This window comes from Stegastes partitus, unplaced genomic scaffold, assembly GCF_000690725.1.
Source record: "Stegastes partitus isolate 25-593 unplaced genomic scaffold, Stegastes_partitus-1.0.2 Scaffold548, whole genome shotgun sequence".
NCBI classification, from domain to species: Eukaryota; Metazoa; Chordata; class Actinopteri; family Pomacentridae; genus Stegastes; species Stegastes partitus.
The window spans coordinates 157,075-179,844 of record NW_007578279.1 but is presented as its reverse complement, the minus strand read 5'-3'; the positions used below and the strand labels follow the sequence as shown (position 1 = coordinate 179,844).

Sequence of the window (22,770 nt, the reverse complement as noted above, 5' to 3'; positions counted from 1 at the left end):
CTTCAAGTGGGTAATTTAGACTGTACATTGGATGGACAAAATCGCAATGAGAGCTGAATTTTAACAGTTAAGAAATCTGTTTACAGTAAGTATATCCCAGTATGTGTCACAGCCTTTTAAAGCATACTTCTCTAAGTGCCAGAATCACCGATACTTTGCCAAAACAAGTACTTCAATTTGTTCAAGGCGAACGGTTGTAAAGCTGAAATGACCATTTTTCGTACATCAGAAGTGAAAAATGAACTGAATCAGCTCCTGTGTGACCTAGTCTCAAGAAAACCAGGTAATCCTGAGCTGTCAGACAAGCCATAAACACCATAAGCTGATATTTACGGTGAGGCCGCCTTGTAGAAACGGCCTGTACTCAAGGCCAACATACAAAGACTCACACAGTAACCTTGTGTGAAAGGCAAAATCCCAGAACCCCTGGGCAGTGGAAAAAGTAGTGAGTCATGTTTCACCCATTTTCCTACGTCTGGGCAGGTTTACTTTTAGAGAAAGCCAAAGGAGAGGATGTCTTTAGCCCGCAGTGTCCACAAGTATTTAATACAGGGGTGGGTCTGTAACTGTGAGCGCAGCTGCTCCGTGGAAGTCATTCGTTTTCATGATTGCTCTGTTTGTAGCTCTGCATCTGACACTTCTTTACAACTCCTTCCCTCTTATGGAAACAAAAATGGTGAAGTTGTTTTTATTTTTTCGTCCACGTCACGTAGATGTAAACTCATCAAAGCCATAGTTGTGGTTTCCTCTCCGTTGCTCGGTTAAACAAGGAGGAAGGAAGTGTTTCATATTGGTCAGAAACGCTGGAGAACTTGTGGTGACAATGACCGAACCACACGCAAACAGACACAGATACCATGTTTAACAGTCAGCCTGATTAGTGTACTCCATCGCTGGTGGTAATTATACCCACAACTTCCTGTTAACCCAGAACACCTGGGCTCCTCGACCGCTTAGAGCTGGTGACGGTATTTCCTGCAGAGTTGGCATGATAATTACAGGAATCAGCAAAAAAGACATTTCGAGTGATTAGGTAATGATGGATGAAGCTCTTAACCTTCTGAACACCAAAACATGCTGGATACATACCAGCTTAAAAAGAAATCATCAACATCACATCATTTGTCAAAGCTGAGAAGAACATGTTGTCAGATTTTCAACTTCTTGGCGATCAGTGAACTTGTCGTGTGTGATGTATCGTTGTATCAGGAAAAGTGGCCAAATCTAAGCTTAAAATTGTGAGAGTTCATTGACATCACTTTATTCTGCATGTCTGATATGAAAACTTGCCAATATAAACCCTTCCCACAGAGCAGATTCAGAGACATTTTAGCTGAACTGGGTTGAGCTGCAGGATGTGTTTACACAAAGCAGATAAGAGACAAGTATGGGAATAAAAATGTAAGTGGTAAAATATCTGTACTATGTATTGGCAACACTTGTGGACACAATTTTTCACGTGTTTTCCCAGTATTTTAAGTTTTAGTAAGATAAATAATCAAATACATTCAACTTTTGTTTTTTCTTATTTATGATTTATGGCATTTTACCTGTGTTGTGCTGCACAGAAGACAGTTTTTAGTTCTCTCTCCTTCTAACCATGACTGTGCTGTTTCCATACAAGTGCAGGAATTTATATTGCAGTAAAAAAAAATGTGACAGGAGCAAAGAATTTACGGGATTGACCCGGAAATACAGCATGTGCTTTATGCATTTTGTTTTACATCCATTTCCAAAAGGCACACTTCCTGTGTGATGTTGAACTCTCAGTTTAAACTTTGGCTCATGTACTTCAAGTTGGGTAGTAAGGAGACACAAGTGTTTTTACTTTCTAGTATCATGCGCGTCCTTACATCTTTTGCGTGCATGCGACCGTGTGTCTTTTACTTCTCCATTCGCGCTGGGCAGTCAGTCGGAAAGTGTTAGGCGCTCTCTTGTCTCCATTGAAGCATGTATGTTGTCTTTGTACAAGACTTTGGCATCAGACAGGAGGGAAAGAAAAAAAAAATCACACGCAAACACTCGTTCACAAACAGCCACCCCCCCTCAACCCTCCTTGCCAAACTCAATCGGTAGTAATATTTGCATCTTTTTAGTCTGACCTCCTTCAGGATAAAGAGGCCGTTTGCTTCTAATTGTAGCCTCCTGTTGTAAAAATCACTGCTCACTTCAAAAGCTCAGAAGCTCTCAGTGTTAATGCTGAAGCTGTCTTTGTAGTTGTGTCCTACTGCTGTGGAAAGGATGAGGGATGGCTTCCAGAGGCCAGTAACAAGATATTTAATGATTCTCCGCTGCAGGGCACAGTGTGAGTGCATGTACAGTACACGTGCACAAGTGTTTATGTCCATGCTCACGGACTTGTTTGTGTGCATGTGAGTTACCAGACAGTTTTTTTTTAAACATATTTTTTCCTTGAGGGATTTTTAACTGGTGAATCCTTTCCTACCGTATTAAAATCATGGGGGGGAGGAGGGACACAACTTTAATGTCTCCTCGTAAAGTAGAAAGTCAGTACCTGTGCACACATGGAGCTGTTTGCAGTAACTGGAGAGCTACCATAAATGGTAAATTTCAGGACAGTAAGCTGTTCTTTGTGATCGCTCAGTTTTCTACTTGACATAGCCAGACTCATGTTTCTCCGGAAGAAAAAAAATGTAGAAACGGCGAAGGGTGGAAATGGGAAAGAAAGGAAGAAAATGATCTTGTAGCATTGTATGTTCCGTCCTGTAATAATTGGTGTGATTAAGCCAACAGGGCTTTAGCAGCACTCTAGAAAATGTGTAAAATATTGTGTGACATACACCCAGGGGTGTAGAGGAAGAGCTCTTGTCCAGTGTTTTTTTTTTTTTTTTTTTAGAAATCTCTGGTGAATACTTGATGCTGACCATTAGACAGTAAGCAGCAGCAGCCCTCTCATTGTGCCGCCCTACAGCGACGGGCTTATGCGAGTAACAGAGGTGACAGATGACAGGTGGGCAGAGATTCCTGCTGCAGGCAATCATGGGTCTCTGCTGCTCTTTTCTGTACAGTCTCCACAAGGGTTATGATTTAGCCAACGGTGACATGGTCAGGGTAGAGGCTGCATGTGTAAATGATCCCCGTACACTGCTCATTTCATTGCAAGCTGGTGTGAAGCTGGAGTTTGTTCGTCATTTGTCAACAGCAAACTGTTAACACAGAAATTTGAAGAACAGAAATTGGTTGTTGAAAATGTATAGCTAAAAGTAACTCAGGCCTCACATACGTTTGTGATAATGAAGGTGGAACAGGGAAAGATTAAGTTGGGTTTGCTTCTGTTGAAAGTGGCAGAAAAGTGTTTAGTCCTCATGTGACAACCAGTCAGGGAAATTAACCACATCTAAACCTAAAACTGTGTCTCATTCAAAATGTCACCAAAAATCAACCATTTACTCGAACCAGATTCTGTAAGAAAGAAAACATTCTGTGCCGTTCAGAGCAACCATGTGGCTATTAGTGACTCAGCTCCAGCCAACAGTCATATGACGAAAATTCAGACTTTTTGTCTGAACTGGGCTGAACTGCAGGCTGTGTTTACACAGAGCAGTTGGGAGACAAGTCTGGAAACAAATTAAATGTGTAAGTAGTAAAGTATCTACAATATGTAGTTTCGCCAAATGTAGGCAGGAAAAATGTTGCACATGTTAATTCCAGGTTTTTCCATTTTTGTCAAAAAAGAAAGTAATCAAGGAAATCAACTTTTTAATGATATTATAACTATAGCATACTGCACAAAGACATTTTAAAGTTCTCTTTACTTCTTGCCATGCTTGTAGTATTTCTCAAGAGGTACAGGACTTTATATTATAGTTAATAATAAGCCCACAGTGAGCGAAAATGTGACAGTAGTTGAAAGAAAGAAAGAAAGAAAGAAAGAAACTGCTTGGGGTTCAGAGGGTGAAAGGTTTCATATTTGGTTTGGTCTGTTTGTTGTACATTTTATAGACCAAGCAATTCATGGAATAATTAAAAATAAGTATATTCATCTTGATGAAATCATTAGTTGCAGCTTTAATTAGATCTCTATATGTTTTATGTAAAAGTCACAAAAAGATCCTTTGATGTCTTGTGTGCGAATGACTTGCATGGCAAGTCCGTAACGGATTGTAATGATTGCAGATTTTATTCCCAAAGGAGAAAATCTGTTATCTGAAAATCAATATGGACTCAGAGTGTCAGCTTGCATAGCCAGACCATTGTGCGGCACAGGATGATGTGGCTGCACCTCATCATCATTCTGGTAGAGAGGGGGAAAAACACTCTGGCTTGTTTGTATTTATTTAAACCAGTCGCAGTAGTATTGGGCTGAGGTAAGCCCAGGATGCAGCAACGGTGTCCTCTGAAAGTAGTGACAGGGGAGTTGTTCTAGTGGAACTCTGCAAAAATGCACATTTTCAGTGTGGTAGGTTGCTATACGGTGTTTGCTGTTTTTCATTTCCAACAGCGAAGGGAATTTTGAAAACAGCAGCATGTACAGTAAAAAGGGAGGAGAGAGCTGTGTGAAATGCACAGCTGAAGACAGGCTTATACTCACAAATCTACAACCAGTGATTCAGACAAGCTGGATTATAGGACAATCATGATGAAACATTAATTTCTTTACTATCGGTCCTGTAGCTCTGCATGCAGCAGTAGGTCAGCATCTCTGTTTCAAGTCTGAGCAATGAGCCCAGCCTCCTATGTTTGACTAAGTGTGTAAGAAGCTGGTCCTGGCAGCCCCTCTGTCTCCTGTGTGGGTACACGAGCAAGGCCCTGAGCGCTGCAGTGCACTGCTGTAAGGGGAAATACTGGAGCCATTAGAGAGGAAACAGGAGCCTTTATTAGTCTGTCTAGTGTACACCTGGCTTCTATAACAGGCCTCCCCTTGTACAGTAATTTGTGTGTGAGTCTTTGCTCACCATTCTTGGTATGTCTTGGCTTCTTGCTCTCATGTCTTAGTTAATTCTCCCCTCCACAAACCTCAGCTTGAAAAGGTTTCAGCTATTTAAGTTTCCATCCAAAGCTCTTTCTACCTCTTCCCTCATTGGCATTTTAAGGTATTCTCAGTTTCCAAAGTTGGATGACTCATCCTAAGAAGTGCCAGTGAGCTGGTGTCAGGCACTTTGCTCAAAGTTTAGACAGACTGACAGGAGCTGCTCGCCTCAGATGCTTCTTGCTGCAGAGATCCCACTGCTGACGCTGCCTTTCAGGAGCCAAGTGGCATTTTGAAAATGATTCTGATGTCAAAAGAAGACGTGTCGGCGTTGAGTGTGCAGTGACCTTTCTGTCTGTGTGTGTATGTTGGTGAGAGTCCAGTGTGTATCAGCAGCAACAAGGGAGGAGATTTAGCCTTACACCCGGTTCCTCAACCTTTCTGTTTCATCAACCCACCCTTTACATCCACACGCCCTTTCTGGATAAGACCGACCAGACTGGACTGAACTGGACTGGAATGGGCAACACATTGACCTGTGCTGGGCAGTGCTGCAGCGCTCTGGGACTCTTTGACTGTCAGCAGCTTCCCAGACACTCCTCTGCACATGCTGACATCCATCCTGCCTGGAACAGATGCAGGGTGGTGCGATGGGCAGCCGTCCACCTCACCTAACACCACCATCGAGATTTGAGGATGGAGGCTGTGTCAGGGGACAAAATCACAGACACATCATAGATGTACGCTTTGGGTACATTTTGAAGATGTGAATGGATCTGAGAGGAACAGTGAAAAATGAAAATGAAAAAGTAAATCTAATAAGTTAACTTAGAAAGAAGGCAGTACACATATTTATATTTGACCTCAATGTTGTAACCACAAAACTTAAAATTACTATTTACCTATTTTTCCCCCCAAAAATGTAGAATATTTAAAAGCATATATATGATTTTAACAAATGTACAAACATGCGTCACACTGATTTTCAATCTTCCCCATTTTCTGACAACAAAATATCATCATGAAGGAGGATATTTGCAGTAGATTTGTCAGAAATGTACTCATTCAAGTCCTGCTGGTTTTTCTTGTTTTTGTAACTGAAGTTAGGGCTTTTTGGTTATGGTCTGTTGCTGTCACAAAAAATGTTTTTGTTTCGTTTTTTCAACCGTTTTCTCAGTTATTTAGATCAGGGCTGGCACTGGCAGTTATTTTTTTTTAGCACTGAATAATTTTCTAATTGTACAAAAATTAAAAATTGCCTCTTGATTCCCACAACTTCATTTGATGTTGTCAGATGCCTTTTTGATATTTTATGTCTGACCAGTAGTTTAAGAAGATTCGGTTTATTGTGTATTACAGAGATAAATATAGAATTCTCCAGTATAAGAGGCTGAAACCAGCAAATGTTGGACGTTTTTTATTTTTATATATTTATTTATTTTTGCTTAATAAAAATGACTTAACCTATTATTCAGCTATTGAAATAAATGAATCAACTAATTGCTGTCGCTGTAATTTATCAGAAGCAATGATTGTTTAATCACAATAACTCAACAGTATGTCTAATAATAAACATTTAACCTATAAGGAAGTGCACCCACACAAAAATAAACATATTTACAGTGAACCTCCGCTCCCTCTAATTTTCCCATTTTGCTCTCGTAGTGGAAAACGCCTTTTCTCTAACAAACACGAGCAAATGTGTTGGAAAAGCTGGATTCGGTGGACGAGCTCTGCATGCGCCACTTCCTTCTGTTGTTCTGTTGAGGAACTCTGGCTTTTCCAGAGGTGTAATTCTGTGGCTGTGCGAGGTGTGTTTTGGTCGCCTGTGAAATGTTCTCTCTGTGTGGGTTGCATTTTATTTGGGAAAATGAGCGATTTGGTCGGCTGTGTTTTTCGGTAGCTGCTGAATGTTTTTCTGTGGCCGCAGCGGAGCACTTTGCGGCCTGCTGTAAAACGTTCGCAGATCAGAGTGTAATGGTAACAATGTTGACATGAGCTGAGTGTCAAAGTAATTTTGTGGTCGGTAGCGCAGATGTTTCTATAAAGTTAAGTGACCAGGCTTTGCAACAGAGCAATGCATGCATGTGCATATTTACACGTGTGTGCATGCACATATGTTAGTGTGCATGCATGTGGTGGATTTAGTCAACATTCAATCAATCACCCAGTTAGCCATTGTGGTAGATTGTGACCGGTCCTGTCCACCTCAGTGATTGGTTAATCCCACCAGTCAATGTCTAGTAAAACAATCAATGTATTCACACTTCAAAGGCCCTTAGTCAGTAGGAAGAGTGATCAGGCCTTGATCCAGAAGATTAAACTGCATTATACTCATTACAATGTTGCCTTCTTAGACCAGGGAGTGATTGAAATTTGTTTTGAAAATGCTATTTCAGGCTTTGGGTGCTGGTGACTCATGGAGCAGACCTGTGTTTGTTAAGACCTCCCCCCACCCCCTGTGGGAATGGAAAGAGCTGGAGTATTTTTTTCCAGCACCAGCAGTTATAAATTCCCTCTGCTAGTAAGGATGTGTTAGTGTTTAGTAAGAATGCACTCAGAGGAAAAGATGGGCTCCCCTGTGCAGCTTTGCCCTGACCAGAGAGTCCAGTTGCGTTTTTGTGAAAGCCGCCATTGAGAGCCGCTACAGTAGGTTTCAGAGAGGCTTCAGTAGTTTCTAGGACAGTCAGGCTGTCATCTCCACAGGCAGGTTTGTACACCCCCTTGTTCTCCTGCGTGTGTGTGTGTGTGTGTGTGTGTGTGTTGCCCTAATTGCCAATCTGTGGTTGTTTCATTTACAGTAATGCTCTGAGCTACAGTACTGAGCTGCATCCAGTCAAACAGAGACTTATTTTCCTGCTCCATGCATACACTGTATATCAATGGCGCCATGCCTCATAAAAGTCCAGTTGTTGTGGTCGTGGTAGTGGGACGAAGCTGTGAATTAAAAAGGCCAGAGTGCAGCCACGCTATCGAATCACATGTTTGATGAAAAGTACGACATTTTAATCATCGCCGTGCCACGTCCTCACATCATTGTGCTACTTACCGTAAACGCTCTCTCCTGTGACTTATATTGTATCTGTGTAGCTGACTGCTGATTGCAATGGCCTTGAGTCACGCTGTAGCAAAGAGGTCAGCGAATGTGTCATATCTTACCCTCAGCTTTTCCTCCAACCAGCCAACAAGGACACAACAGTGTTTAATGCTGTCTGACCCATACACATGTCTACACGCGGTATTAAGCTCGCTGGCTTACCGTGTGCTGGGTGGTGTTTTTATTTTTCCGCCTGCTTGCATCTGTAGACACCAGGAAGCTTTCTGATTTATTCATTTGACAAGACATGTATCAGAGTTGTCCTCCTCCTCCTCACAGAAATGGTGGTTTGTTGCAGTTTGCCAGAACCTACCGGCTGTATCGGCAATATAAATCAGCACAGTTGGCATGAAAATAGCATCTTCTTTGGTTTCAGAGGGCAAAAAACTGAAGCACAGTTTCTTCTGGAGTGGTTTAGTTTGTCACTCGACATGCATGATGGCATTCTGATACGAACCCTCTGAACTCCAGGCAATTATGGACATGTTTGTTTGCTCCATTTTTACTCACTGTGGGCTCATTTTTCACTGCAATATAAATTCCTAGCATAAGTAGAGAGAACCCAAAAATGTCTTTTGTGCAGTATGACATGTTTACAGCGCTATAAAGCTTTGATTATTTATTTTGGAAACATTTTTAAAAACTAGAATAAACAGGTACAACATTTTTCCAACAGAACACAGGTGTTGCCAACACTGTAAAGAAATCACAGCTCTACATACTATAGATATTCAACTACATTTTTAGTTTGTTTCCAATCATGTCTTCTATCTGCTCTGTGTTGCCACATCATGCAGTTCAGCTGAAGTCATTGATTTTTTTGTCACTTCACTGTTGGTCACAGCTGACTCATTCATGACTTTGTGGTTGCGTTGGAGAGTGCAGAATTTTTTTGTTTTTTACAGAATGTGGTTATAGTGACGGGTGTAATATTGGTGAATTTGTAAGCTTAGACTTGATTTGAAGTTTGCCAACACAACCTAAAGTCGCATGTGATAAGTTTAAAGACCATTGGAAAGTTGAAAATCCTATGATTCTTCAAACCCATCGGCGGGTTTTCAGGATGAGACGTTGAACTCATTAGTCTTTGTTTATGTTTACCTTTCTCCACTTGTTGACAGATGACAGTGTGTCATTAGAGGAAATGGAAGCAGATGGGCCTATTTTTCCTCGTTACATTCACAGCTTTCACTGCTACTGTTTATGCATGCTGAAGCTGGCAAACGCAGCTCATTACTGCTGTGTGCTGCCTCTGCCGTGCTTCGAACTTTCTATGAAAACCACTTAACTCAGCTTAATCTTAATCAATCATTTACGTTCTCTATTTGTTGTGTGCTACAGGCTATGACTTTCTTCAACACTTTCCAGCCATCTGCTGCCTCCTCATCCTCTTTCCGACCTATCTGCCTCTCTTATCCCCTCTGAAAATCGCATGGTCCTAATCTGTGGGAGCTGCTGAAATCTTCCCACTTAGTGTGGGAGACATCATTGTGTCCGCTGTGCCCACTGACCTGAATTAGGGGGAGAGGACAGACCTAACAAGATGACTCGCATCCCCCTCCTTTGCCCCGAGCGCCTGGGAATCCGTGATACCAGTGAAACTTCAGGCACCGCTAATTTTTAAACGGCACAATACATTTTTCCACCAGAAGGCTCCGCACTAATGGACGGGCTGACAAAGAGAACGTGACTGGTTTCCGATAAGAGAGCTCGATAAGAAATAGATGAATATAGATTTGTAATCGGCTGCCAGATGCTACTGTATGTGATTGGATAGCTGTTGATCCCTCTGTGTTTGTGTGTGTGTGTGTGTGTCAGTAAACCCTGTGGTGAGCTGGGAGATGGAGCTTCGTTACTGCATGAGGGAAATCTGCTGATTGTCAGGGACTGAGGCTCTGTCCCACTGAAGATCCTGGAACAGCTGTTGTTATACTGACACCAATATTTCCTCTCTCAGCTTATTTTTTATTCATTTCTCAGCGTGTGCGATTGATCCTCTTACGGTCATGCTCCACCCAAACATCTCCTATGTCTAGAAGAATTAAACACCAAAAGGTTTTTGTTGGTGGATTTGTTGCTTGCTGAGCGTGCATCTTACGGTGGATTCTAATACTGATGCATCTTCAACAGTCCGCTTCTCAGCTTTTCCAGTCATATTTTTTGCTTAATTAATTGTATGCAAAACTTGTTCATAGGTGCTTAGCTGGTGTTGTGAATGTCAGAGCTTACATCTTTGTATGGCATAAAATGAGATTTATTTGGCCTTTTTTGTGATTAGGAACCTGGCATGTCACTTTTTTGTTCCATCGTCCCTATGTGCTTACTTTAACAATATCAAGTATTTGTGCTTGTCTTTGGATCTGTGTCTCACTAATCGTTGGGGTGGTAACTGAAAAGTAGATCAAGGTCAGAGCATGCAATACTGTCGCATGCTGCACACGGAGGAAAGAGACGAGGCGAGGTGAGAGGATAGGAGGAGGAAATGGTGCTAAAAATAATGCTGACGGTCAACCTGTATGTCATCTTTTTTACTTTCCTTTGTTTTCTTGTAGAAAAACAGCCAGGCATGCCCAAGAAGTTAAGTGGCTCAATGACCATTATAAATATAGGAGCCACTGGATGAAAGACTCTTTGACTCAGTCTTTCAGGGTAACACACTGCAGAAATCAGATCAATATGATCCGGGACAACAGAGAGAGAAAACATGGACACGGCTTGAAGGGAAGGAGCAGAGCAGGTGTAATGAAGCTGGCAAATGTGATGGTGACTTGGGGATAATGAGATACCACACACAGAAAGAATGTCATTGGGACTCAGATGCATCTTGGTGGGGGATCAGGGAGGAGGTTGAAGTTAACGGAGCGGAGTTGTCAGCTCATCCTCACCAGGGGTTAGTTTGCGGGCAGGAGACCTGATTGACTGGCTGCCTGAGTGGGGAGACTCTGCTGAATCTGTGATCTATCTCCCAGACAGCGCTCATGCGAGAGGACTGTACTCAAGGGATGATGGGTAATAAATGACTCTGAGGGGGTAGCCTCAGGGCTGACGGTGACTGACAGACAGCTACGTTTGTGCATTTTCCGTGTGTGTGCATTTTTGAGTGTTGGGTGTCTTGGGTGTTTGAAAAAAAGGGGGTATATGAAGGGGTTTGTTCCAAAAATGAAGCATTCACTGCTTTGTAGCCTCTATAAATAACAGCAGCTCAGAGTTACACAAACTATGGGTTAGGCTTGTGTAGAGCTGCCCTGAATACCATTTTGGGGCTTCAAAGCTTCAAATATGTCACCAGGAAAGGGGATGGAGGGGGCGACCTAGAAAGATGATGGATGCACCTACAATAACATGACAATAAACCACAGTTGATAAGCCAAAGTTACATTTTGTTAGCATGCAGGTTGCAGTTGCAAGATGTGTATGCGGTTACCTACAGTTTTCAGGTCATCTGTCGAACTAATAGATTTGTGATGTCTTGCACTCAACTTTTTTAGGCAAATTTTGAAGTTATTCCACAGAGTAGACGATCTGCAGGCGCTTGACTTTTTCAACATCTTCCTAACATAGTTGTAACTTGTAAACTTGTCATGTGGTCATTGTCACAGTGTTAGTGCTGGTAATGTTAGATTAGAGCTGTGAAACAAGATTAATGTCCCTGTCTGAGAATAATGAATACCAAAGACTGACATAATGTTTGAATATTGTTTCTTATTGCGTGGATTATTTGCAGTTTTTGTTATTGTCATTATTATTATTATTATTAGTAGTAGTAGTAGTAGTTGTAGTAGTAGTAGTAGTAGTAGTAGTAGTAGTATTTTAATGTATTATTATTTTATATTTTTTATCATTATTAGAAGTAGTATTTTAGTGTATTATTATTATTTTATATTATTTTATATATATTCTTATTATTTTATAAAAAGAATCATGAAAAAACATTTGAATACTGATAACAACTGAATTCTGAATACTGATGGTAACAGTCAAAGCTTCCAAGAATTTGGGTCAACCAAAGACTGTGATTATTCAGAACTATAACTTCTATATGTGAATGTTTGTTTTTTTTTCATTTTAGTCCATCTTTTCACCAAGGAATAAACACTCATGATTGTTTTAATTGTAATATTATTATTTTTTGTTTTGAAAATTATACTACACTTTATGAAGAACTGTACAAACACCCGCAAGTGAGACTGTGTATTGAATAGACCCCAACTAATATATCAGTCATCCGAAGTGTTGAATAATTCAGCTCGGCCCTAGACTTTTTAATGGGATTGTGTTTTTGTCTTGTGTATTGTCTTTTCTTTGCAAAATTCTTTGTTTCAGTTAGAAATTATGCCATGCTCAGCTCAGTTCAGACTCCATTGTTTAGAAACACTCTAAGAATATTGGACAATGTATTGATATCGTAATTTTAGCCCCAGAAATTGGTATCGGCATCGGTCCTGAAGTCCAGTATCAGTGGTGCTTTAGCACTGATTGTTAATATTGTTAATAAATGTGTCTATTGCATTGTCAATCACAAAACTGACAAGCACAGAAAGTTGTGCTGATTCCTAATATTCTTTACTTATTTTTTTGATCAGCAAATAATGTCACTTTATTATTTGATTAACTCTGTTTCATACTAGATGAGCTCAAATAGCACAAAGTAAACAAACACACACTTGTGCACATTGTTGGTATGCAGTGACATAAGAGATGCGTTCCTCACTGATGACAGCATCACAGAACCAGACACATGGTGCGACCGCATGCTTTTCACTCGCAGGTTTCCGACAATTCTCTTTCAAATACCTGAAGGTATCTGAATGTTTCTGTCAGTCAGCCACACAGCAGCCCTTCTTTATGTTTAAAGATACACTGTAATGCAGCCCTTCAGGTTACAACTAGAAATATTTGCCGTGCTCTCTGGGTGCTGTTCTCTCTGTTCTAGAGACTGAGCTGACTCACAGTCATGAATGAACAGGTAAGATAATTTGTCACTAATTAAAGTGTTGCATAGTGACTAACAGTGGCTAAAACTGTCTCTGCAGGAACAGGTTGTCGTGTTACTATACAGCCTCCAGAGTTCAGTAATGATAAGGTTTTATAATCTCTAACTGTCCTATTTATCTGTTCCTTCATAACTAGAACTGAGAAGAGGAAATTAATGAGCTCAGATCATTGGTCTCCTTTGTGTTTTTGCAAAAGCCCTCTTAAAATTACACAGTCACAAAATTAATATCATCTCTCAAGTCCAATTCAATTAGTTGACTGCCTCAAGATGACAAAGTCTGCCCTCTCTCACTTATCACAGGGTCTTATGAGTCACGTGTTACGGGCAAAGTTCGCTGATTGTTGGGCGTCTGTAAGATGTATGCTGGTACTGCTGGCCTCCACAGTCACACACCGTCACGTCACTTTGGCCACGGAAGGAGGTACCTGGATCAGGTTTGGCAGGTGAACAGACAGGTGCAGCTTTGAACACAACTGGGAAAGGATAGTTGAATGCGTGTGCTTGGGCGTAATGCAGGACTGAGCTTTGAAGGACATTTTAGGGTGTGTGTGTGGGTTTGTTTGCCACAAAGACTAGTCTCAGTTGCGCACTCTGGAAAACTGGGAGGGCAGGGTTTATTTTGATATTGACTGGCTTGTGTGGGAGTTATTCTTCTATTCACTTGTTCTTTGGACTTTGGACATGTGAAACTGAAAGACAGGAGGCAAGGTAATGTCCTCTAACAAGCTCCTTTTCGATCTTAATAGTTGACTAATTGTGTTTTCTTTAATGTGTCTTTTATTTTACATCTTGGACGAGTTGTGTCTTTTTGTCCTTGGCTTGTGAGGTTTTGAACAAGAAAAACTTTGAGTGTCAGCTCCTTTCTCTCCCTCTCTGCTGTGTCGTCAAGTCCTGTTTGGCGTTAAGCAGTTTGATATGAGGGCCAGGTTTTGCTCTCAGGTAACCATGGCTACGTCAAGTTTCCATAGGCACCAGCCCCTATGGCTCCGTCTTCCACTGCTGTTTGTTTTTCCCAGGAGAGACCACAGCCAGTCTTGGGTCACAGAGTTGCTCTCTAGGCAGTCATTCGGCTGAAGGACATGTCTCTTCTCTTGATCATAGGTCAAGCTTTTCCTGTGACTCAACCACGAGTCATATCTGATTTACAGATGGCATCAGCACAAACCATGGCGACAGGCTTCCCACTTTTTCTTCGGCTAGAGAACTGTATGCAAGAGTAGTCAGAATGAATATAAAACCTACCTGCTGTAGGGACTGAATTGTGATGCTATGTGACAAACTTTTTCTTTCATGTGTGTATTCTAGAGAGCTGTTTGATTAGTTTCCTCCCTACCCTGCTCTCGTTCCACCGCACTGCAGAGATGGTGGGGAAGCCTGCAGTGTGCCACATGGGGCAGACAGCGTAGCAGGACTCATTACTAACTGAATTTTCTCCTTCCACTGCCTGCAGCACATCTGAAGAACACCAAATTAGATGTGCCAGGGCTCTTGTGGGGGCTCGGTGCAATTTTGGGCTGTAATCCAGTTGAAAAAGAGTCGGTGTGACTCGATCGAATCTCTGAGCCTGAAGGAAGAGAGTTGTGTGAGTTATTATCATAATCTGTGGAGGGACGTCACTTTGTTCTAATGAACAGACGCATCTGTAGCAGCAATGTCAAAAAAAGGCTGCTGTGGCATCCACTGTAAATAATGCAGTTGTAGAATGCAAACAGTGTAGCCAGGAATGGAAACACACGCAGTCATTCACAAAGAGCTGTTGTGCAAACACCGGATTTCTTTTCACTCGACTAAACTTCATTGTACAGTCACTGCCACATTTGTGTTAGGATGTTATTTATGTTAACAATTAGGGGAAATGTTAGGGAAATTTTATCCTGCATAAGACATTTTCAAAAATCTGTGTGGAAGTTTAATTGGGAAAATAAAGGATTAGGAAAATGTAATGTCACATCCTTAAAGAATATTCCCAGTTTTTTGCCACCATATCACCTTGTATTCTTGTAGCAGAAAAGACAAAACACCAGCTTGTGGGTGTGTGTTGATAGAAAATTCATCCCACGTAATGAATACATGTTTCTTTATTGATGTAAACATGTAGTTCCTTCACCAAGGTGAGAGCCGAGGCAGTGGTGTGTTTTTAGAGTCGTCTGTCTGTTTGTCAGCAGGATTATGCAAAAAGCTACCAAGCCAAATCTCATGAAACTTGTTGGAGAGATGGAGCATTAAATTTTGACTTGGCTTTGCATCACTTTATTTAAAATTGTGAGCTAGGGCACTGGCACCGGCTTTGGCAGAGGACTGCAATCGCCAAGTGCACTTCTAGTTTATTTTGAGTTGTCCCCAAATATACTATTGCAGCAAGCAGCTGTAAGCTGAAAGTAGTCCTTAAGAATTACATACTATCCTAGTTTTGGTAATGTTTGAATTCAAAAAAAATATTTAGACATTGTTAATACTGAAGCTTCATATAAATTTGCGACCTGTTTTTTAAGAATTAGCACATGCTGTTAGTTTGGGTCTTGTAGGATTTATTGACACTAACAAATGTAAAAAAAATATCATCAGCAGTGTCCTATAAGCAAATCTGCTCCTTTGAACCGAGCATTTTAGGTGTAAATTAGTCAAGACAAATAAAAGCCAGAATTTATCAATCAAAATCAAGTGTTTTAAAAGGCCATTAGTCTGCATTATTAAAGGGCTTTCTCTCTCGCACCCACAATCTATTTACAGTGTACAGGGAAGATCAGATGCACTGAGTCAGATTCAGGCCAGAGAGTGAGGAGAGAAACCAATCTGCAGCCTCTGCTGCCGCAGGCCTGGTGTCAGGATTAATACTAGAGTTTCTCCTCCCTGGTCCCACTGCTCTCCATCTGTGGGCGACACCGTGAAACACACTGAGCTCAAGGTCATCCACCTACAGGACTGTCACTGTACACCACTGCATTGCAATAGCAAGATTACGCCAGGATACGAATGCGCGTTTAGATGAATCTTGGGATGGCAATCGATACCTGATTTTGTCTTTCTTCATGTCTCTCGTCTGCAGACCTCCCTGCCTCCTCTCTGCAGTACCAGTGTGGATCAGTGGACTACCTGTGTTCTCCACGGCTGGTGAAGAAAGGTCCGACCCCCAGACCATGTCACGACAAGCCTGTCATCAAACCGCGGCCCCAGCCCTCCACCTCACCCAGACCGCCAACCGCACAGAAACCTCAAGGTAAAATCCTGAGACACAGCGTGGCCCCTTCAAGCTGTCATTGTAATTGAAAGGTGCGGCGAGATGCGGACCCCTGCTATTGAGCTTTCATTTATTCTACTCTGACAAACGCTCCTCTGAAACATGGTGTGTGTCAGCTGTCTGTCCTCACTCTGCCACTCACACTGCTCAGTAGGTCACCTCTGCAGGAGCTGCTCGTGTAAAGGAGGCCAGTCGCTCCCAAGTGTTTGTATTTGGGCGTCATTCGAAAAATGCTAAATATGAACAACATGTGTTATGTTTGGGGAGTTACTGATAAACATACTAGGACATCACACTATAGACTTGGCCCCGATATTTAAAAGGCTCGCAACTGTTCGGAGTTTGCTGGAGAAATGTGACAGCGATGATTTATTTTTATTTATTTTTTTGTCATGATTAGGATTTTAATACATACAGAAAGATGGAAAACAGAAAGGAGTTGTGAGGAACATTCACTAACGTCATCTCAAAATGTTCTCTCATTTGGTGTTTTGCTGATAAAGGTGGGGAGAGCAGTTTGACATGTTGGTCCAAATTCACTCAACTGTGTTGGGATTTATCAACTTTGAAGGCCATTACTTGAGCTAACAGTTAGTTTTAGAATCGAGTTATCTGCCTGTTATTGTTTTATCTGTAAAATGTCAAAAACTGTAAAAGAAAAAAATAGTAACTAGCTGGTAGATGTTGTATGGGTAGTGTTGTTTGATTAGCGGTTAAAAAACCCAAATTTACAATGATACAAAACATTTAAAAAAGCCGTCCCAGCAGGTTTGAAAGGCATGTTGTCGTTTTGTTTTGTTTTTTTAAAAGAAAGTGCCAAAATTACACCATTCATCACAGACGGAAACTGCAGAAAACAGGAAGAACTGACGATACAAAATCCTCAAACTACTCCTGTGTGATATGCAATTCTGTCAAAACGTAACCAAACCTGAGCTTGAAATTGTGATATTTCAACAAAATCTTTTTATTTTATGCCTCGTTTAAAAATTATACCCCCAAAAAATAAAACATTGGCAATAATCAGATTCTGTTAAAAACTAAAAATGTTATGCTGCACAATGCATCCATGAAGCCATGACTGATACAGCTGTGAGCAACAGTCACATGACAAGAATTTAGGGACTTTTTGGCTGAACTTGGCTGAACAGACTGTTTATTCAGAGCAGAGAGGAGACAAGTATGCAAACAAATTAAACATGTAAGTACCAACATTTCTGTAGTATGTAGAGTCACCATTACTCTTCTAGAGGTGGTAACACCTGTGGGCACTTGAAAAAATGTTGTATTTTTTTGTAAAAGTAAATAATCAAAGAAATTTAACTTTAGGTTTTTGGTTTTTTTAATATAATTTATAATCTAACTGCGTCAAACTGCAGAGAAATTGCTTTTAGTTCATGTGATTAAACTGGAGGAGCTGAAACCATGTAATGTTTGATAGATTTGCTGGAAAGAGATTGAAACCAGATATGACTCGGTTGATGATTAATCTCATAGTCATTTTAGCCCCTGCCATAAATTTTGAATTGCAAAATTGCCATGCCAATGAAACATGGAAACATTTATGTGTCCACTTTCATTTATTCATCTTTGCCCTTTGATTTAAAAAAATGTCGCATTCATACCAGATCCAGTTGGCTCTTGTTTTCTAAGGTTGACTAAGTGGAGTAAAAGTGCTTCTAAATGTGACATAAAATCTAATCAAAAAACTGTTGGTCAAGTAGGAAAATACCTTTATCAAAATGAATTCCCGCTAATATCCAAGTGGTTCATAGTAAGGACACAACCATGTTTTGAGGGCTTTTTCTGTTGGACACAAAAAGCTAATTTTTTGTCATAGTTTTGTTATGTACAGTGCAGTTCTAATGCCATGTTTGCACTTGATCACATCACTGTAATTTCACTTAGACACATGTTGCTTCTACTATTGATCACTTTCATAATAATAGTTTAAAAATAACCTAGTCGATCAACTGAAGGTTAGTCTGTATATGCTAATCAATCAGTTAGAGCTGGTTCAATATGAACATTTTCTTGTCTTCCATCATTTAATATAATTGAAAATTACACGCTTCAGGTTTTTTGTTTGTTTGGTTTTGTTTGAATACTAGTCAATAATAACAACAACAACAACAATAATAAATAATGATTGTTATTGTACATAATTTTTAAAAATAACACAATTTTAAAAAATTAATTGTAGTCTATAGACATTTCAAATGTAAACTTTGTATTTTTTACATTTTATAGACTAAAAGATTCATCATTATCCATCCATCCATTATCTATACACCGCTTAATCCTCACTAGGGTCGCGGGGGGGCTGGAGCCTATCCCAGCTGAATTAGGGCGAAGGCAGGGGACACCCTGGACAGGTCACCAGTCTATCACAGGGCCACACTTAGAGACAGACAACCAAGCACACTCACATTCACACCTACGGACAATTTAGAATCACCAATTAACCTCAACATGTTTTTGGACTGTGTGGGAGGAACCCGGAGAACCCGGAGAGAACCCACGCTGCACGGGGAGAACATGTAAACTCCATGCAGAAAGATTCTGGTGCCCCCACCGGGACGCGAACCGGCGACCTTCTTGCTGCAAGGCAACAGTGCTACCAACTGCGCCACCTTGCAGCCACTTATAAAATATCTGAACTATTAATCAAAAAAGTATTTATTCATTTATTAATAAAGACACAGTGGTATTTGTGTATTTCCCAATATAGTAAAACACTGCAATTTATAGGAAAAAATATTTTTATTTACAGTATATTGATGTATGAGACAGTAAAATACTTTGTATTAAACAAATTTGTTATCAGCAGACAAACACTCTTCAACAAAACTCTACTCAGCCTCTGTTGTTTTATCAGACAGTGACACACACACACGCTAAGGAAGTTCTCAAATTAACAACTGTAACATGCCACCACGTTTCCTGGTTTCAGACAAATACGTTTCCTTAAATTAGACACATGCAAATATACAGTGAGCTTATAGAGTGCCGGCATGCAGCAGTTCAGGATGCATTTTGAAGACAGCTCTGTTATTTCTCTGGTTGTGCTTTTTAAATTTATATATTTATATATATATGTGTGTGTGTGTGTGTCTATCTGGAATTGTGGTGGCTGACGCACACACTCGCCTCAGCATCCTGTTCTGAAATAAGGAAGTCAGCAGAAAGCTGACGCTCAGAAGTTGTTCTCATTCTGTCCTGCTGCTACATGTTTCTATCTTGGACTATTTATTGTTTTGTTTTGAGATTTTTCAAGAAAACAAGCAGGATTAACACATGGACTCAGCCATGGAAGTTTTCTCACTGGGATTTACTTGATTGTTTTTGTTATTAACTGCAGCCTCGTGCTTTTCTCTCGCTCTTTTGCTGTTCTTCCTTTGTCTGGACTTCTGCATCTGTAGTGCCCCCTAAACCTGCGCACCTGCTCGCTCTTGGGCAAGACAAGAAACCGAAGAGGATCCCTCCAGCGCCCTCGAGGCCTCTGCCAGCACCCCCTCCTCCACCCAAACCAAAGCCTACTTTATCCCCTCCTGGTCCGGGAGCTCAGCCGCAGAGAGAAGCCCAGAAAGTCGGGCTGCTCATTGAGAGGTTTGAGAATTCAAGGTGAGCAGGAAATTTCTTAAAAGTCAGTCTGTTAGCTTGATCATTTGCTCTGTTAAAGACATTTTGTAATGTGAGCCAGTTTAGCCCATCTTGTACCTGTTTCTTATCATCAGAAGATAAACCGTAAAAAACTGAAAGTCTTAATTCTTCTTTTTAGTTTCAACTGTTACGTCCAAAGTATCAATTCTTCATTTGTGTCTGACTCGTGATGGTTTGTCTTTCTCAGGGTGCCCATCCTGGGGGTGCTCCCACGCTCACAGCTGCACCTGTGTCTGAGAATGGACACTGCGACTGACATCACGTCCTCCTGCAGCCAGGACACGGCAGCGAAGGTTGCAGGAGACTCCTCTCCTGTGGACAAACTTGCACTTGGCACCTCTGACGAAGTGTCTGAACTTTCCTGCCTGGCTTCCCTGCACATCGACGCCTCGGACGACGCTGTGCTGGACGACTGCGCAGAGGACGACATCGCGCACAGCGTCGATTGCCTCAACGACGTGGAGCGGAAGGACGGCTCCTCCCACAAGCTCCTGGACAATCCGGACTCATCCGAACAGAATGGGAAGATTCCCAACCGGGACAGCGGCATCGACAGCCCGTCGTGCACCGTGGAGGGAGAGGTTTTCCCCAACGAGGACGCCATCGATGAGGAGGACCATTACGACAGCGTCACTGAAACTGAGAGTGTGTCCTGCTGCGTTACCCTGGGCAACAAGCGAGACTCCACGCAGGATGAGGACAGTGACTTGGATGAGGGCAGCAGTGGGGAGATACACTCTCTGACAGACACACAGACTGGCTATCTGACTGATGCACACTCAGAGGCGCACAAAGTGAGTACCTGGCATGCTTAGCCCCAGCAAACCATAAACCTGGATGACTGTAATTTAAAGTCTGAATACACACCATCCCTCGCTACAACCTTCACTATTTAATTTTCTCGTTGTGTGGTAATTTCCAGGAATTTACACAGCCTGTTTAAATAGAGCACATCCTGCAAGTTTAAGAGCTTCATCTCAGACACTCAGGCGGCCTTTCATGTAATGGAAAAAGTAGCTTGTGTCTATTATTATCTGAGCTTGGGTGAGCATTTTCAAAAGAATACTTCTGCATGAAACATTAGACAATATTATAGCCCCAGTTTTCTGGTCACAAGTGACTGACTTGTATCTAAAAGCAGCTCCGCAGTTACATAAAAGGATGAATACCTGTCCGAGAGCTGTAACTGGAGCTGGTGCTGACCGCCAGATCAAAGAGTCCAGAGACAGAAGTCTTCCCACAGCTGAGCTAAAATTTCACATTTCTCTTGTCCTTCAGTTTAACTATTGATTGTAAACAACACCGATACCTCAAACAGTGCACACACTCTTCCTTGTGGCCTATTTGAGCTGTCAATATTTCCTTCGCCCTGCAGTTTCTGATGTAAAAGAATTAAGATAAGTCTTAAAATATCCTGGGATGGCAAAGATGAAGAGATTCTGGAGATGATGACAGAAAGATGAAACTGTGTCAAATGACAGGAGCTGAAAAAGGCAACACTCAGGCAAACATGGGAAATGTTAGACAGCATAAACCCAAGGCAGAGTTGCAGAGTGTGGTTGCTGGCAGAAACATCTTCATCAAATGCTGTACAACACATCTAATCCTCGCACAAATGTCACATGGAAACACAAACACCACTGCTGTCTGCCCACACCCTCAGTGTTTTTGGGGAAAGGTATCTCTGCTCTTCAGTGCTTCCTGATCCCAGCGCTGTCGTGTACAGAGGAAGGGTGTGTTGCTAAATGTGCGTGTGCGTCTGTGCTTGTTAGTCTTTAACACTACAGCTGACATGTTGATGGCTCTATAATGACAACGCTGTCACAGAGGATGTGGGTTTTTTCAGTGATGTGCGGTGCAAGAGAATGACTGAAAACAAGTCCTGCTGACTTTGTGCGCCATCCACTTTGCAAACAATGACAATTTCGAGTTTCCTTGTTGTTAGCATAGCAAAAGCTGCTGATTTTCTTTACAGCGTATAATTCATGGTGAAAGTTTTGCCGTGCAATCTCTACAGCGTCTAAACGTGTGTGTAGGAGAATGTGTGTTTACTGCTTGGGACAAAAACGACTCCCCATGATAAAATTTTAGCGTTAAGGCTATGGTTAGGTTTGAGCTTGAGCTTGGATAAATCTCCGGAAAACGAATGCAATGCGCTCTGAAGTGATGGAAACACATTTGTGTGTGTATATTTATTTGGAGGAAAGCTGTTGTGAAACCGACATTGTCGCAATAGGTTAAATGTTTCATGGCCCCAGTGCATGTTCAGCCTGTGATAGTGGTATGAACACTATCAGCAACATCATTTTTATGTTTACTCAAACATTTTTTAATGTCATCTCAGCTTCAACAAGTCAAAGTGCGAAAAATAGAGAGACAAAAATAGCTCTTTGGTGTCACCACACCGGCTTATAACTCATCATGTCGGGTTCATCGGTTAGTGCTGCTGAACTAAACCGGTGTCTGAAATAGAACGTCACTTTACCTTCATCTGCTGCGGATACACAAGAATGCCCGGCCGCAAGAATAAACATTTAGAAGGTTTAGTTTAGTCAAAGATCATCTCAAGACATGTGTCAGACAGGTTTTTTCCCCACAAGAAAGCACAAGTTATAAATACAACTACAGTTGCTTCTTCTTCCTCGCTTTAAAAGAAATAACCCAGTCCCCTCTTAGTTTATACCTTCTTATATTTTGGAGGTTTGTGTTGGGCTTCGTGGGTGTCAGGCCTCTGATTACCACTCACACCAGTCAATCAGAGAACTAACATGTAGAGACACAACTTTTCCACATCGCATATTAATGTTTTGCATTTTGGACGACAAGGTTTACAAAGTAGGTTTGTC

At 41.4% G+C, this 22,770-nt stretch overlaps 1 protein-coding gene across 2 annotated transcripts in view; it reads left to right on the top strand.

Annotated features, from left to right (window-relative positions):
- The window catches only part of fgd (faciogenital dysplasia), a 61,272-nt gene that overhangs the window by 20,718 nt on the left and 17,784 nt on the right, over positions 1–22,770 (top strand). For both annotated transcript variants that reach the window (XM_008288229.1, XM_008288230.1), the window contains exons 2-4: positions 16,070–16,240; positions 19,684–19,885; positions 20,112–20,718. In XM_008288229.1, the coding sequence (XP_008286451.1) occupies positions 16,070–16,240; positions 19,684–19,885; positions 20,112–20,718 (980 nt within the window). The remainder of the gene's footprint in view (positions 1–16,069; positions 16,241–19,683; positions 19,886–20,111; positions 20,719–22,770) is intronic.